General features: G+C 36.4%; 2 protein-coding genes across 2 annotated transcripts; one reads left to right on the top strand and one right to left on the bottom strand.

Moving 5' to 3' along the window:
- The first annotated feature begins 8,554 nt into the window (after positions 1 to 8,554).
- Positions 8,555 to 10,840, top strand: LOC130051257 (uncharacterized). Its single transcript, XM_056152934.1, has 2 exons — positions 8,555 to 9,752; positions 10,030 to 10,840. The coding sequence occupies exon 1, from the start codon at positions 8,769 to 8,771 to the stop codon at positions 9,729 to 9,731; it is 963 nt and encodes a 320-aa protein (XP_056008909.1). The 5' UTR covers positions 8,555 to 8,768; the 3' UTR covers positions 9,732 to 9,752; positions 10,030 to 10,840.
- Positions 10,841 to 12,092: 1,252 nt separating this feature from the next.
- LOC125651853 (uncharacterized) lies at positions 12,093 to 14,050 on the bottom strand. Its single transcript, XM_048880665.2, has 2 exons — positions 13,578 to 14,050; positions 12,093 to 13,271 (listed from the first exon to the last, which is right to left on the bottom strand). The coding sequence occupies exons 1-2, from the start codon at positions 13,933 to 13,935 to the stop codon at positions 12,637 to 12,639; spliced, it is 993 nt and encodes a 330-aa protein (XP_048736622.2). The 5' UTR covers positions 13,936 to 14,050; the 3' UTR covers positions 12,093 to 12,636.
- Positions 14,051 to 18,602: the final 4,552 nt, after the last annotated feature.

Here is an 18,602-nt window from a genome sequence, read left to right as displayed (position 1 = left end):
TTTACAAGCATGCATGTATCGAACAAAAAAAATTAAGTTCAAAATTGCTTCACTTATTTTGTAAAATCTTTAGGTACATGAACAGGTCCAGTACAATCTCTATATTAAGCTATAGAGCTTGATTTAGCTATTTCAAATCTTTTATGAAATTAACTTTGAAAAGTGTAAAAATCCAATTTCAATGAATGATAAAATTCCACCCATGTACATGTTGTACATACAAAAAAAATTTAAAACAAATAATATATTGTAAACTACATTCCTCAGAAATATAATTTTGATTCACAAATTGTGTTACTTTTCAAAAATGCCTCACTTCACCTTAGAAAGAGTTTCTCAAATCAGTATGAAATGATTTAATTATGAATGAGGATCAACAAAATAATGGATATTAGGCAATCTGAGTTTACATAGTGTAATATCTGTGGAATGAGGGGGTTATTTATATTTGGTTTCTTTTACATCATATATGAAAACAAATTATTTTTTTTATAAAATTGTTACAGAAAATCAAAATCGGTAAAATTCAAAAGGCTTTCCACAAATTATGACATTGTTAAATTTGTTTATAGAAAAAAACAAAACAAAAAGCTGTCCAGGTCTAGTTTTGCACTCAGAAAAATGCAGCGAAATATTTGTGAGACTTTACACCCGCACTAGGAATGAACGAATACATTGTATAAATAGTCTAACCCCCTCGTTTCCACAGAAGTCAGTACTGGGCACGATGTCGGCTTTATGAATCACTTTAAGACATTGTGTTTTGTTTAATCATATACAACGTTCTACAAAAAAGTAGTAACTATTTTGATTTACCTGTTTGGTAGGTTTCACCGAGTCTAATACGTTCTTTTCATGTCCCACTATGGCTACTACTGTACTAATAGGGCCTGGGTTCCTAGACAGGCCTTCTGCATAGATCTGCAAGTTACACTGCAACATCGTCGTCTTGTCTAAGTCTTCCGTTGAATTTGACCAATGGTAGCTTATCAAACGTTGACAAACAAATACGTACCCCCATACATCCCAAACTAATATATTTAATACACGAAGTGTTGGTAAACAACGAGAAACCGGAAGTAACCCTGCTGAACATTTTTGAGGCGGCGTGACTAAACACAGAATAAAAACCGTGTTCCGGAGGAACTCGAAACACGGCTATTGCTGATGTCATCAAAATGATCATTGGTTACGTAATAAGGGATTTCAAGGGGAATACTGTTTGAAACTTGGATGTCTTCTGTCTCTTAAACGACAAATGTTTTGTAAAACATTGTAGAACATAAATTAGTCAGAATGTGACTCTATACAATATTTCATCTTCAAATTTTTGTCTTACATCACCCTTCAAGGAATTCAGGGAATGACCCATAAAACTGAATATCGTTTATATCTAGAAAACTGACAACCTTGTTAAACGTTATACAACAAAAGTTGTAGTTACTGTCATGATCTACATATGTATTCGATAATATCAAGTTTTGGGGTAAGCCCCTCAAATAAAGGGGCAAGAAGGGCCAAAATATTTTCTTAATATCATAAAAACTAAAAAGAATCAAATTTGTTAAGTGTTACAGAAGTAAAGTCGTTTGTTGTGACGATCTGTAACTGATGACGTGGATTGTTCCAGTAAGGATCTTATCATATCTCATCAGAAATCGGACGGAAGACCTACAGTGTAATCGTTGCTCACAACGAGATCGTGAGAAGCATGTCAATTAAAAAAAATATATATATGAGACAAAGGTATTTTAAAAAAGAAATTGTCAAAATTCAGAAATATTGCGATATTTCATATTTGAAACAAGCCTAATCAGAAGTTTAAAAAGTAGTGATAGATAACATTGATATCATAATAAGGACACTACATTCCCTTGATGTAAAATACATGGTTTACAAAGTAATAGCAGGGTTTTAAAGGGTTTTCTGGTCAAGTTTGTGTCTGTTGTCCATGTCAAGGCAGTCACAAAATAAATTGATTTTTAGAGGATTGATTTGTATCTTGTTTAACGTCTCTCTCGATAATTTTTCACTCATGTGGAGACGTCACCAATACCGGTGAAGAGCTTCAAATTTAGGTCTATGCTTGGCGCTTATAGCCATTGAGCAGTGAGGGTTCTTTAGCGTGCCACACTTACTGTGACACGGGACCCGTATTTAAGGTCATCTCCGAGGACCTGTGACATTCACACCTGATTCCGATCGTCGTTTCACTACCTACCTGTTTTAACGACTTAGGACTGTCGCGGCCAACCTTCCGCATGCGGGGCGAACGCTCTAACCTCTCGGCCACCGCGGCAGTGTTAATGTCTTGATGTGCATACAATTAGTGACAATATCATTACTTTAGTGATTTCTATCAATTTTGATGACTAAATTTAGATCTATGATCCGCTCCGGTAATGTTATGTCGCTACATAAAGATTTGAGGACATACCGTAGCGACATACATTGTAACAATACCGAAGAGGATCAAATATTTAATTTTAATCAGATTTGTTTTATTGGGATGATCGGTAATTTTTTATCTGGTTTGTTACGCATCTTTAAAAAATACCAATATTTCATTTCTATTTTTTCCCTAAATATATCTGTCTAATGTATCTTTTTTCCAAATGGTATGTTTCATGAAGATTTTAGTCGTACAATGTAAATCTAAAAAAAAAATATTAACGAAAAATCGTTTTGATTTTTAGAAATACATGTATTTTTTTAATTTGCGAATCAATTGAGAGACATAAACACCACATTCCGATAATAATGGAATATTATTACTTGTACGTGAATTTGGAAAGTTGACGATGGAAGAGCTAATCAAAGGTCATCCCATTTGTCATAAAGCTGATTTTTTAATTTGCTGTTAATATCTTCTAGTCGCAAGCCACGCCTATTGTCTCCGTTTACACTACGGTAAATGCCGTGGCTGTATGATAACAAAAATCTTCGACTTCATGAATATCTATGTTCATTAGTCCAATCGGTGAGCTTCGGAGTCCATGATTTGGGGGGGGGGGGGGGGGGGGGGAGAAAATCATTCGGAGGTCATTGCGTGCTCGTAACGAAATAATCCGAGGAACAAATTGACACTTTTAGCTGTTGTAACTGATGGATTCTTCTTTGTTTACTTCACCGGTGTACTAAATTTACCATATAAACGGGGATTTGCAGCCTTTTTTTTGGTCCGTTATTACTTGTAAACAAATACTGCACGTTTTAGTTGTGGGCACAGCCATTAAAATATCGGAAATCTGTTATTGTAAAAAAAAAAATATTGTGTCATTTCATAAATATTCATGAAAATGGAGGGTTTTGCTGATCATGCAGCCACGGTTTGAGGTAGGGTAGGTACTACCGGACTCAGTAACCGTAGCTATATTTATGTTCAAGAAAATATCTGAGTATGAAGGAGAAGTGGAGGACTCTGTGGTGTCTTTTATTTCGAGTTCAATGGGATATATCGAATCGACATATTAATGAAAAAAAGATTATTTGTTGATAGTTAAAACATCGTCAATATATACGTAATAGCATTCTAAACTTACTGGAGTATGTAAAAAAAATCTCACTCATGTCCAGTTGTATGATTGGCAGTTGTACGCCTGTGTATATCTTGTTTTACGTACTGTAAACCATCTTTTATTCGCGACGTCTTCATTTAGCGATATTGATAACCAGCTGGTTCGTGGCGACCAATTTCCGTGACCAAAATAATCTTAATGCAGTAAGAACCGAGACCTTTCAGTTGAAATGTAAAGGTGCCATTTAGTGACTTGTTAGGCTTATCTTTTACCTACTGATTTTAACTACGGTTTACCTTATTAAAATGGAAGATTCACGGCGGATGTGACCAGTCAACAAGGGATGCCTACTCCTCCTAGGCACCTGATCCTACCTCTGGTGTGTCCAGGGGTACGTGTCTGTCCTACTCTTAATTCTGTATTCTTTATAGGATTATGAAAATGATCACTGTTCGTTATATTACCTTTTTCAATTATTGATTTTGATCTTCTTTGAGAAAAATTCCTACAAAGAATTGTTGTATACCCGGATATATGCGTGGTTCTTTACCGGCTAACAAACTCAAGTGAATAGCTTGTCGTTGTTGCAGTGGTTATATATCTGTAGTTGCATGATTGCAGCTCAAAGCTCTGGAAGTCTTATTATTAATTATTAGGGTTATTACTGGGTATCTACGGAAATATATGTCCACAAAAGGCAAGGTGAACCCGTCTTTATCACTGTAAAAAGTTAGCGAACCTAATGCGTGTTTTGTTTTGTCGATGACCAAAACCTTTAGCGTGTAAATATACATAAAAAAGAAAATATACAATTAAAAAGACGCCATGTTGACGTACATGTATAATGTTACTCGCTGTGTAAAGAACTTTAAATGGCAAACATGTGATGCGTTTTATCCAAAAACAGATCTATAGCCAATCAGATCAAGCGCTCGTCCTTTTCCGTAACCGGTCATTTGCGGTTACGGAAATAGCCGAGTAGTTACGATTGATCTATAGCGTCATTCTAGTCCGAGGCAAAACAATATATAAATTCCTCTTGATAATGGCCACAATCAGATGGATGCCATGAAAAAGATAAAAATGCAAAATAGTAAAATATTGGTGTTGGGTGTAATTAGAATTAGTTGTGAAGTCATAAAATCAAAGCTCCGGTACATAATTTATAAATCTACAGAATGTATTCTGTATTGGGATATATTTGTTGAAAAATAGAATGCTTCAGTTACTCCACTAAAGCATTCTAAAATCAATAACAAGAGCAACGCCAACGTGGCATAATACGCCCGTAGATTTTGCTCAAGGAAAACATATTTTAGTGGGATTCATATTTTAGTGAAGTTAGCACTGGCCTCTGTGAGCTAATTCATTATCATGGTGATCAAATATACCAAGTTATGATATCCAGGAGTTTACGGTTCGGTTTGTATCCTGCCCAAAAGGTTTTCCTTATAAGTGATACTACGACCTTGACCTTTGACCTCTCACCTTGAAAAACAATAGGCACCTTCCTCTCATCATGATCATCAAATATACCAAGTTATAATATCCTGGAGCTTACGGTTCGGTTTGTATCCTACCCACAAGGTTTTCCTTAAAAGTGATACTACGACCTTCACCTTTGACCTCTCACCTTGAAAAGCAATAGGCATCTTCCTCTCATCATGATCAAATGTACCAAGTTGTAAAGCCCTAGGGCTTATGGTTCAGTCTGTATCCTGCCCACAAGGTCCGGACAGACAGACGGACAGACAGACGGACGACGCCATACCATAATATGTCCCGTCTTCGACGGGCGTATAGAAATAAAGTCTTTACTTACCGAAATGAATTTAGAAGGCGAAACTGATTTTTCAAGGACAAAAGTGAAAACCATTCAATGTCTCCCATGTAAAACAGGAAGGATGTGCGATTTTTTTTTTTATAAATTCAGAATTGCATGAATAGTTCGATCAGGAAAATTTACCTCAGTTGGAGTGAATATCCCTAACCTGATCACTACAATACATCATAACAAATTTTTCAAAGAAAGTCTTTTTTATCAGCACAACTTATAAAGTACGAAAATTTCAGTAACAATAAACATGCTTTTTTTTTCTTCTCGTATGTAATCTTCATACATTTATGTCTTTTAATCGTAATTTGGAATATTAGATTTTTATGATTGTTTGTTATTGATATGCATGTATAATCATAATAAGTGATAGAGACAACCTTTTTTCATGATATTATTGGGTCCAATGCTGACTGACGTGTTTCATACCAATTATTAGGCCGTTCTTGGCACACTGATTTTGACTATGGATTACTCCGTTTACCTGAAGACATATAGGTCTAAAGGCGGATGTGACTGGTCGACAGAGGATGTTTACTCCTCCTAGGCACCTGATCCCACCTCTGGTATGCCCAGGGATCTGTACATGTTTGCCCAACTCTCTATTTTGTGTTCCTTATAGGAGTTATGAGATTGATCACTGTTTGTTATCTTCACCTTTTATTATATTCATGCTTGTTAGACTCTTGTTTTAAATTATTGTTTGTATATATATTTGTATACATCACTGGAAGGCCATGGGGGAAAATAGTGTGTGCACTAACCCAGCCATGTTTCTTTAAATAAAGTATTATTATCCTGACAATAGCCTTAGTTGATCTGGGTTTATTTCTTTATCAATAGAGGACATACAAGGCTTATTTGTTTAATACACGGATGTACATACAATATGTGTGTGTCGATATAAGGAAGATACATATATGTTGATATACGGAAACATGTAGACGTTTATATCTTAGCAAGGATAAACAGAACCCCAGCTTTCAAGAGGTCGAGTGTTCTCGTTTTCAGGAAATATCGAAAGGTTAGCAAATCACACAATGTTACAAACTGAGCAAAAGCATTTGAAATAGCACTGTCAACATTAATGTATTGGTTCGATATAGATTTTGAAGGTGTCGGAATTTCAGTCTGACTGTTGCTTTGCCAATGTCTACATTATGAGATACAGTATATACCACTGTAACCAATTCAAAAGACAAAAGTGAACATTTACATTGATTTAATCAAAAGGAATAAAAAGTTCGTCCAAGATTACCTTGTAAATACACATTCTATGACAGTATCCTGTGAGAGGTTTTATTTACATTTTATGACTTGGAGATTAAGTTCGAGGTTTATGTCGACCAACCTATATCTACAAAAGTTATTGCCTTTGGGTTTTGAAATTTGTTTATGCCTTCTATATGATCAATCTGGAAATTAAAACATGTTTTAATTTTTCGCTCAACCACAAAGGCAGCCTCACAGCCTCATCACGGAAACAACTGTATCCACGAATTGAAGGCCACTGCGAGAGATTTTTTCTTCTCACGTAGAAGTTTTTGAATAAATTCCGCTTCATATGAATATAGAAACAGGTCAACTAACACATGAGCACAATTCGTGCCCATGGGAAGACCTGATCACCAAAGACCACGAAGACATTGTCAATGAGGAACTCTAGCATATTTTTTATTGAATTCTTTTGTACAAAGTTAAAACTAGGGAAAGTTGTTTGGACAAAAAATGTGACAATAATACAATTTAAGACTTGGGACTTTGTCGTAAGTTGTTTTGTAAAACGGGCCCTTCTGATGTGTAAACTTGCAGCGTAGTGTTGAACTTTTGCATTTTCATCATCATAAACCGACTAGGCTATGTGAACTATAACTTGTTTCCTACTGAGTACATAGTAGATGAAGTGTATCACCATGCCCGAGTCATCTATATGAATTCTGAGTATCTGGTACACAAATTTTCACCATATATAAATTGTTACATGCATTGCGTATTCTGGATTAATATCGAGTTCTCTATTGACTTGACTTGACAGTTATGACGTAATCCGACTTAACTCACTATGAGTTAAGTCCAGTTATCGAAATGAACAGAACATGTATTTGTCCAGGCAAAGAAACATAACTCTCGCATTCGATAGAATTGCGCGGTTTTGACATTATCCCCCCAAATACCTATCTTGACACTTTCCCTTTTCTAACCCGCGTATACTTTCATTTAGGTCTACTTAGCTAACCACAACACGTGATGATTCTTATATTCCTCTTATAATATTGTTCAACTTCGTAGAAAATGTTACGACGTACGAAACGCCCTTCCAAATCACCTTAGGCCAGACCGGCACAACACCCAGCACTTCGTTCATTGCCCACACGGACTTCGACCCCTGCAATTCTTACCCAGACTCAACCCCGTTCGACAACTCAACCCCAAGTGGAGAACCATATAGAGGACACGCCTCTCGCTCAACCACAAAGGCAGCCTCACAGCCTCATCACGGAAACAACTGTATCCACACAGCCACCAGCAGCACCTGAGACACCCTACATAACAGGTGAAAATCCTCTTATAAGCATCACTGATGGGGTTCACGTCCCTCAAGCCATCAAAGATAAAATTTGGGCAAAACAATATGTTGATTTGTCAAAACTTCTCGATTCAGAATCAGAAAACGGCCATGATGCGCACAAATTTTCAATCATAGAGGGTCAATTAGTTGCACAACCCAAGGTCAAACATATTAAAATTGCCACGATCGATAACTGGATCGATGCGTTTTTAATATTCGCAAGTATATATCTCGCTAGGCACCCTTCCGACATCCAGGCCATCTTGAAATATATCCATACCATTCGCATGGCACATGGCCGCCAAACAAATTGTAACTGGATCGAGTACGATAGGCAGTTCAGGCTAAAAATCTCAAAAAATCCCACTACCTCATTTGGTTCCATTGATGCTGAGTTATGGCTCATGTATATGCAATCACAGGTCTCCTACTCATCAAATCACTCAAAAACTGCATTCAAGTGTTTCGATTATAATTTTAAAGGTTCATGCCTTAAACCACACTGCACATTCCAACATGTTTGAATGCACTGCAACAAGTCTAATCCCCGCATACACTGTTGGTCATTCAACTCTCCTCAATCCAAGTCTACTAGCCCAACTTCCCCTCGTCCAAACACGGCTCAAAACTATCCCCCACAAAGTAACGATTTTCGAACTTACAAACCAAAACATTCTTTTCAACCACAGCGGACGAGATTTAATCAACTCCAATTAAGCGCCCAGTTCTTGCGAAATATTTAGCACTATATCCAAATACCGAAGATGCCCAATTTTTGCTTAACGGTTTCTCTTTCGGATTTTATTTGAACTACTCGGGTCCTCGAGTTTACCTACATCCGAAAAACATGAAATCAGCAAGCGAGCATGCAAATCATTTATTGACTATTATTGAAAAAGAAATCGCATTAGGACGTATAGCTGGACCTTTTTCCAACCCCCCTTTCCCCAATTTCCGTTGTAACCCTATAGGCGTTTTGCCTAAGAAAGACGGGGGTTGGAGGTTAATTTCAAATCTATCGGCACCTGTAGGTATTAGCGTTAATGAGCATATTGACCCCATTTTGTGTTCAGTTCACTATGCTTCATTCGACCAGGCAATTTCCTTAATACAAACCTCGGGTAAAGGGGCGTTACTTTGCAAGATAGACTTGTCTAGTGCATTCAGACTTTTGCCAATTCATCCATCAGATTTTGCTTTATTAGGCATGTGTATTCGAGACCAATATTACTTTGATATGTGTATGCCGTTTGGGTGTGCCATCGCTTGTTCAACATTCGAAAAATTTTCATCATTCCTCCATTGGCTAGTAGGCCGAAAGGCACTCAATCAAAATCTCATCCATTACCTTGACGATTTCTTGTTCGTTGGTAAACAAAATACTTCACAATGTTTAGATATTGCTAATAATTTTCAGGCAACTTGTGAGGAATTAGGCGTTCCAATAAACCATAAAAAAACACAAGGCCCGACCACACGATTATGTTTTTTAGGTCTGGGAATCGATACGGTAGCACAGACCATTTTTATACCAGACAATAAGATTCAAGAACTTCAGTCCAAACTTCATGCGTTAGTCGCTTTAAAAAAGGTTACCCTTAAAGAAATGCAATCATTATGCGGCTCCCTCAATTTCTTTGCTAAAGCCATTCCAGGCAGCAGGGCATTTAACCGCAGATTCTATAACTCCACCATTGGCATACGGAAACTTTACTTTCTAATCAAAGTTACACAAGCAATCAGAGACTCTTTACCGATAGTTGCGGATCCTACGGCGGAGGTGCAATTTTTCAGAATCATTGGGCAGTAATTTCCTGGCCATCTTCATGGGGTAACGAGGTACGACGGGATATTACTTTTTAGAACTAGTTCCCATCTTATTAGCTATTTGGGTCTGGGCTGATCATTTTAAAGCAAAGAAATTGCTTATAAACACCGACAACATAGCTTTGGTCCACATACTAAATTCTCAGTCTAGTAAGTCTCAGCGCGTCATGTCTCTCTTAAGGCCACTAATATTGTTATGTCTGAAGTACAACATCCAGATTAAATCCACTCATATATCGGGCTATAAAAATTCCATTGCAGACTCTATTTCTCGATTTCAGTGGGAAAAATTCAGGGCCCTCGCTCCACATGCAGACAAGAATCCAGCCCTCATACCTCCGGCATTATTGACTCTTTTAGACCTCAAGTAGATTGTTTGCTTGAAAAAAAAATAGCAAAAAACACAGCATCAACTTATCAAAAAGCCCTAAACTCTTTTCTGAACTTTCGTATCAAATATAAATTGCAGTTATGTTGGCCCCCACCAGTTGACCAGTTTATTAACTATATTGCTTTCTTGAGTGCCAACAAAGTATCGTTTTCAACGACTAGGTGTTACCTAAGTGGCATTAGTTACAAAATTCAGTTAGAGGGCGGTATTGACAATACTAGGGCATTCATAGTAAGGAAAATGCTAGAGGGATTCCATAGGCTGAACCCAGTAAAGGATACCCGTTCCCCTATCACTCTTCGTATACTGAACCAGTTAATACCTATCCTGCCTGTAGTTTGTTCAAGCTCATACGAAGCCACTATGTTTTCCACCGCTTTTCAGTTGGCATTTTTTGCATTGTTGCGGGTTGGCGAAATTACCTTCACTCCACTCCTACACTGTTGTACAATGACGTATCAATAGGCGATGAACATATTTCGTTGTTTATAACTGGTTCAAAAACGGATCAATACAATAAGGGTTCTACTTTGCACATTCCACTGAACTCCCAAACAGATTCATTGTTCAAGCACTTGCACAACTTTTTGTCCATTAGACCCCAATCACGTGGCCCATTTTTCTGCCACCTTAACGCCAAACCGCTCACTAGATATCAATTTACATCATTATTGCACAGGTCTATTGAATTTATCGGTTTAGATACCGCTATTTTTAAGTCTCATTCTTTCAGAATAGGTGGAACTACCCATTTGTTTTTACAAGGAATCCCCGAAGATGAAATTAAGGCTAAAGGCAGATGGAAATCTGACGCATTTAATTCCTATATCAGAGCCTAAAGTTTAAATTTTTTAGTATACCTGCAACATTTCGTGTTCTAATTGAATACCCAAGTTTGTAGGTTCCCGTACTACTGTCTGGATCATTGGCTCTTCCATTATTAATTATGCTGCCCGCCACGCAGAAAAGCATTTCGGAAACTAGCATATGGATCTACTACAGCACAATATCTCAATTTTTTGGTCCGGTAAGAGCGGTATGGTGTGGGAGGAGGTGGAGCCAATAGTTAAAAGTATTGTTCAAAAAAGGGGCAAACCTGACGTTATATTAATTCATGGCGGGGGTAACAGTATTGGTACAATGCCCTTGGCTAGATTGCAAAAGTTCATGAAATTAACTTTTGCAAATTTACAAACTTTTCTTCCACAAACTCGATTCATATGGTCCCAGATTCTCCCCAGGCGTTACTATAGACACATGTTCTCAAATATTGCAGCCGATAAAGCACGTAAGCGTATCAACAAATCTTTAGCGCCATTTGTAATAGCACGCAATGGCGCATATATAAAATACCCAGGACTTCAACAATGTTCTTCCACGTTTTATAGAGACGGTACGCATTTGTCGGATATTGCTCAGGTTATGTTTTAAACACCATCCGGGATGGATTGCTTAGCATTATCCAAAGAAACGCTCGAATATTTCCTTAACCACACGGCTATTTGATAAGCAGTCTCACTGTCATGGCTCGAGCAAAATTTTGCCCGCTCGTGGCGGATGTCTTCATGTACGTAAACATTTCTCATACATACATGAAGACATTTGGCCGAATTTTGCTAAGCCTGCCACAGATTTTGTTTCCATTCCAGGTCCGTGGCTAATAATTAGGCTTATTGACATTGCATGATTGATATTGATTGATTGACAAATTGAAATGATTGATTGATTGATTGATATATTATAGGATTAAACATTCTTTTTGAAGAATTTATCGATGTGTAAACTCTGGACATTTTACTCACAAACTGAATAAAAGTGCGAAGCTAGTTTATAATTACTTGATAAGTAATGTTTAATTCAACAATTTTCGTAAATATTGATCAGAACACTTCAGAGACTGATTTCAAAGATTCGTCCTTGACACTGTCTTATTTACGCGTCAGTTGTTAAAGTGAAAATGACATTCTTTGAACATTGAACATTGAATAAGATCCAAACCCAGCTAAATAACGGGACTCTCGATTGATACTGACGTTCTGATTTGTTACAACACCGGGTACATCAGAAAGTGACGGCAAAACTGGATTTAAGGCTGCTGGAGATGGAAAAACAGATAATTGAGGTAGGTTTTTCTCCCCAGAGGCAACACTGCCGAGAACCGAGCTAATAACTTTTTTCTGTTCCGTGCTAGGGCGACGGCAATAAGATTTCAGGGATTCCTCGCATTTATGATCCGACATGTACATTATGTTTCTATCTGTCAATCCTGCGTCACTCATCGCTGTTATGGCAGTGGTCCTCAAGGAGTGGGCTGTGAACCTTTTCACTGTTGCATTTTTGCATATGTCTGGCATAAATGTAGAGAACTTTTTAGGCTTGACAGGTATATCGGAATACCAAATTGCATGGGTATCAGGATATTCCGCACGCAGAGCATCTTTGTTGCACTCATTAAACAGCGAGATAGCTTTTGGGTCAGTTTTAGAGAGGAAGGTTTTTAGTGATTGGACTGGGCAAGTTGATGTTCCTGTGGCATACATTCGTTTGTCCTCTGTCTCTTCTTTGTCTTCATAAAGACCTCCTTGGTGGTTTTTTGGTGCGTTTCATGTGTTATTGTCACATATTCAACGCCATTCTCATCTTTATCGAATTTCAAAGAGTTAATTGACAGCTGATGGTGAAACTCGCAGCCACGGTTCACAAAGTGTATGGCAAGGAAGTACCAAACTCTAAATCGGAGTGCAACAGGGTTGTGATTTAATAAGTAGCTGTTAATTTTGATTAAATCCTCTTGAGGTATTGTAGGATGGTGCTTTGTTGGTCGCGATAGCCCTTGTTTCAAGTTGAATTTTAATTTAGAACTTAACATGGCATTTGAACTCTTGAATTCGGTGTCTTTGACTATATCTATTTGACGACCTATATCTTTCAAATATCTGTTGATAGCAGCTCTGACATTTTTCATAGAGTTTTTGTGATACTCAGCAGCATATTCTTCATCCATTTTCTTTGAGCGGTTACTCAGATTTTTGGGCTGTGCTTCAGCATAAAATTTTCGCAGATTTTCATTTAAGACGGCTGTTGGGACTGTATACATATCCAAGACCTGATGCAATCTTTCCATACACCATGCTGAAATAATATTATAAATTTATTTTTAATGCAGCTGGTCTACTATTCGAACAGTTTATCTACATAAAGTTATTCGGATAGATCATAAAACAAGACAATTCGCGACAACCTCTCTTAGCATTTTCAACTTTAGGCCTATGTCTGTTTCTGACTGCTTTCAATATTCCACATCTCTATCCATAAATGATCATGTTTTGATTTTCAATTTAATGTCAAAACTGAACATTGACTGGGTTGAATTTGTGGTGTATACTTCACAGCATTAATATCATTATTGCAAATCATATACTAGTAATTATTGCTCACCATTAAAGAGACGTATGCCCCATTTAGTGTTTTTCTTGGTTGCCTCGCTATATTGGTTTTGTTCAATCTGATGCAAATCTTCTTCATTTAATGATTTAAATCTTGTAGAAGTACATGCATTTTGTCGAATTACATCTGGAATACTTTGGGATGCAGCCTCTGTCGCAGTTTCCATCACTGTAGGGCTGCCTGTTTCATTTTGTTGGGCACAATCAATCAGCATCTGGTCAAACCCTTCAACGTCTGACTGTAGCACTTCTAGAAGTGTAATAACTTCCCCCGAGTTCATGTCGTCCGGTAATTTAACATCAAATGTTATCGGAGGAGCCTCAAAAGCTTCGCTGTCGTCGGAATCCATTGTTTACATGTAATTGCTTACATGTATAGTGACGTATTAATGCAGACGATATGTAAATTCCTTTTCGCAAATTCTTATATGTGTGGGTTTTTATTATTTAAAATTTTTTTTATAGATATATTTCGAGATTTTCAATTCATATCAATGCAAATATAGGTTTAAATCATATATTCAAAGTATGATCATTATAAGCGAGAACATGGGGCAGCCATATTGTTTATATTAGAAACAGGTCACGAAAGTAGTTCCGGCTTTTCGGATTTATTGATGTGTAAATTCTCGTCCGGCTTTGTTTTTTGTCCAGTCAAAACAATTGTAATAAATAAAATTGGAATTATTGATTGATTGACACATTGGTGGATTGAAATATTGATTGATTGATTGAAAATATTGATTGATTGACACATTGGTGGATTGAAATATTGATTGATTGATTGATTGATTGATTGAAATATTGATTGATTGACACATTGGTGGATTGAAATATTGATTGATTGATTGATTGAAATATTGATTGATTGACACATTGGTGGATTGAAATATTGATTGATTGAAAATATTGAGTGAATTATTGATTGATTGACCGAAACATGGATGGACTATTGATGCTACAACATAACTATCCAAAAGTCGTTGTAGATCATGGATTTATACATACTGATGTTTTGTATTAATATGAGCATTGTCGTTGAATTGAAAATACGTTTTTATTAAGTAAAGCCATGACAAAGACTGCCAATACGTGTTATCGTTCTGTTCTATTGAAATAATCCAACTTAACTCACTATGAGTTTAGTCCAGTTATCGAAATGAACAGAACATGTATTTGTCCAGGCAAAGAAACATAACTCTCGCATTCGATAGAATTGCGCGGTTTTGACACTATCCCCCCAAATACCTATCTTGACACTTTCCCTTTTCTAACCCGCGTATATATAGTGCTCAAGCGCGAATTGCTAGTCCTTTTTGAGTTCCATGTCGACGAAAATACAAACCCTCCCTACCCTCCCCCTTTTTCATAACATACATGCATATCATCCTTTTTGCGTTTTTGCTGTCTCCCTCTTTGTGTATTTCAGGATTCATTTTGTCCACGTCAACGTGCCTCGAATATCTGCCTTCACGAAGCGTCATGGCTCTACAACTTATGAGGTGTCAGTGGTCAATGATGGTCAATTGCCGAATTTTGCTAAGCCTGCCACAGATTTTGTTTCATTATAGGTCCGTGGCTAATAATTAGGCTTATTGACATTGCATGATTGATATTGATTGATTGACAAATTGAAATGATTGATTGATTGATTGAAATGATTGATTGATATATTGATTGATTGACACATTGGTGGATTGAAATATTGATTGATTGATTGAAAATATTGATTGATTGACACATTGGTGGATTGAAATATTGATTGATTGAAATATTGATTGATTGACACATTGGTGGATTGAAATATTGATTGATTGAAAATATTGAGTGAATTATTGATTGATTGACCGAAACATGGATGGACTATTGATGCTACAACATAACTATCCAAAAGTCGTTGTAGATCATGGATTTATACATACTGATGTTTTGTATTAATATGAACATTGTCGTTGAATTGAAAATACGTTTTTATTAAGTAAAGCCATGACAAAGACTGCCAATACGTGTTATCGTTCTGTTCTATTGAAATAATCAGTCTAGCTTCGATCGTATTGTGGCATGAATGAAAAGACTACTTTGTTATCCCAGTGACTGATTTAATTTGTTGGCCCTATGGCGGATTTAAGGAAGACATGGGAGCGCCCCTTAAATTTTCAAAATCTAGTGTAATTATATTTTGTGTGTCCTGTATCGGAGTACAATGTACATTGTATATGAATGATATAAACAATGTCTGAAGAATCCATGTATGTATCAATTTGTTTTTTAAACAAATTACTGTAAAAAATGGAATATTTGGGGTCCCCTTCCTGGTGACTCTTTTTGTGACAATTCCGCCTGTTCACTGCATGATAGACCGTGAGTGACTGAGAGTAATTATTTAATGATTACATATTATATTTCCTTGTTTATGATACATCTCTAAAAGTGACTACTTCATTTAGCTAAGTTGAAAACATGTACTTTACACCTACGTCTATTAAAACGCCACATAGTGACAGTAAAACACGCAAACTGGCAGGGGTTCCCCCCGGGTCCCCACCAGGACTGTGCAATGGACCCACTGAAGCCAAAAGCCCCCCCCCCCCCCCCCGATTCTATTGTTTCCCATTTTCTCTACACTAAAATCATGGATAAACCCATTATAACAGTATACAATTTCATTGGGAGAAAAGTATTGGAACTGCTAAAAATTCACTAATTTACTGCATTTTCAAATAAATTGATCTTTTAACGAAACATTCCCTTAGGGTCATTTTTTTATCCAATTCATGCCAACCTTAAAGGACACATCTTGTGTTTTCAAAGTATACAGAATTATATGCATTTTGTCTTCCTTATGCATATAGAAATTAATTGTAATAGTTCGTTCACTGAAGTATTGCGATAATTAGCCACAATACGGACTTAAATCTAAGCCCCGATTTCAAAAAGCCTAGTTAATTAGATAGGTAGTCACGTGGTACAGTGACGTCATATGCGACCTTCTTCGATCAACTTGTTGTAAAAGTAGTGTTAGATATTTTTAAAAACTCGGGTTTTAGGGGCCTAATTTATTTACCATGGATAACATTTATTTCGATGTTTACAAATTTCCAGAGTCTTATATCTTTTAGCCACCAGTGCATACATATAGCGACCCAAATGTAGCGAGAAAAGCGAGTATGAAATCTGCATAAATTTGCGAGTAAATAATGTTTACATCGGATCCCTGTCTAAACACAATTTGGTAATGCCATTTCTGTAAACAACTGTAATTAGCATTGTTACTTGTCTAAAATGAATAGTGCAATTATTATTAAATTTATTTTTGGAGAAGTTAGATAGGCCTAAATTATGATACGATTATGTATCATTGACAACTAGGCCTACTGTCACGGGTGCATTTCGAAAAAGAAAAAATAATAATAATGGTCAAACTTTTGTGAAAATCACAATACTTTTAAATCATTTTATTAAAGCAATTTTATTAGGCCTAATCATTATTTTTTGTTATCAACACGTTGTTACGTAGGAAGTGGGAGCGCAGCGTGCTGTTGTTGTAAACACGTACGCGTTCCTTAAAAAAAAATGAAAGCATTATAATTCAATTCAAAGTCGGGAAATATTATATTTTATTATTTATAATTGAAAGTTCAATTATCTTTTATCTTTAAATTTCTTGTTTAAAACTACCAGTTGGTAGACACTGCTAGCAAAGTTCTGCCTATGTTGTTACAAGGTGAAGGTCAGTTGGTGCGAGTGTGTATTGAATTCAAGAGCAGAAGGGAAAGCATATGCCGTAGGCCTATATGTAACTGTGCGTAGCTTCGATAGAACCATTTTCTCGCAGTTTATCTACGTATTTGTCCAAGTGCTTGTTTGAAAAAGTACAGGGACAAATTCTACTAGGGGTTTTTATGGCAAAGTCGTTGTGCCGACAAAAAATATTCACGTCTTGTGCCTCATACCTTAATTCCTTCGAAAATTGAAAAAAACACAGTCCAAATCCTCTCTATTGACAGCAAGTACACCCTTAAACGGCACAAAACACCCTAATGCAGTGTTATTTACAAGCTGTTAATGTGGTAATTGTTTGTTTGTCAATTAAATCTAATCTGTTTATGAAATGGCTATCAACTGTTTTCAAATCTTCTCGCTCGAGGTCGCATATGACGTCACAGATAATGGTGCGTAAAATATCAAAGAAAATATGCATATCGCAAGATTTGAATTTCATCGCTTTCAAACTCGAAAACTACGCAAACTGTTTCATTTAAAACACATGTAAAGTAGTTTTAGGCATGAAATGAATTAATTTTGCTGAAAAAATTAAAAAGTTTAAAAACATGCGATGTGTCCTTTAAACCAATACGTTTTAAACATGCAGATGTATGCATCTGATACATGTATCATTATAACACAACGTTTTGTCGTTTTTCATCGACAAATTATTATGCATGTCTACATTCATGAAATGATACCTGTCTGTGTGTATATACGAAACCATGCACAGATATGTATGTGTACATGTATATAAGCATATGTGTATGTATGTATGCCTGTGTATGTACATGTATGTGTGTGCGTGTGTATGTTTGTATGCATGTGTATAATGTATGTATATATGTACAGTGTATGTATGTATACATGTAAAAATGTATGTATGTATGTGTGTGTATGTATGCATGTATTTATGTATGTGTGTATCTATGTATGTATGCATTTATGTTTATCACGCTTTAGACAAAATTGTTGAAATCTAATTGGTCAGATCTTGGTCACATGACGCCGTGAAAAAACCCGTATCATGCGAGAAAAATCCGTATTGAACGAGTAATTTATTGTCGGGTTCGACTTGCAGCCGTGACAAAATGGCGAAGCGATTCGGACAGATATATTGTATTATAGGGAAAAGAGTACCAATTCATTTCCCATAGACCTCAATGTTAACCTTTGGCCCTCTCACTAATTAACTATATCGATTTTAAACAAATGACCGCAAACATTTCAAAGTTCATTCCAAGTGTTGATA

Source organism: Ostrea edulis, chromosome 1, assembly GCF_947568905.1.
Source record: "Ostrea edulis chromosome 1, xbOstEdul1.1, whole genome shotgun sequence".
Taxonomy (NCBI): domain Eukaryota; kingdom Metazoa; phylum Mollusca; class Bivalvia; order Ostreida; family Ostreidae; genus Ostrea; species Ostrea edulis.
Note: the sequence above shows the minus strand (reverse complement) of the source record. Positions and strands in the feature narration are given on the sequence as shown.

Coding starts and splice junctions, on each gene's coding strand:
- LOC130051257 (XM_056152934.1), top strand. CDS start 8,769: ATGAAATCAGCAAGCGAGCATGCAAATCATTTATTGACTATTATTGAA.
- LOC125651853 (XM_048880665.2), bottom strand. CDS start 13,935: ATGGATTCCGACGACAGCGAAGCTTTTGAGGCTCCTCCGATAACATTT. Junction 13,272..13,577: donor GGGCATACGTCTCTTTAATG/GTGAGCAATAAT, acceptor ATATTATTTCAG/CATGGTGTATGGAAAGATTG.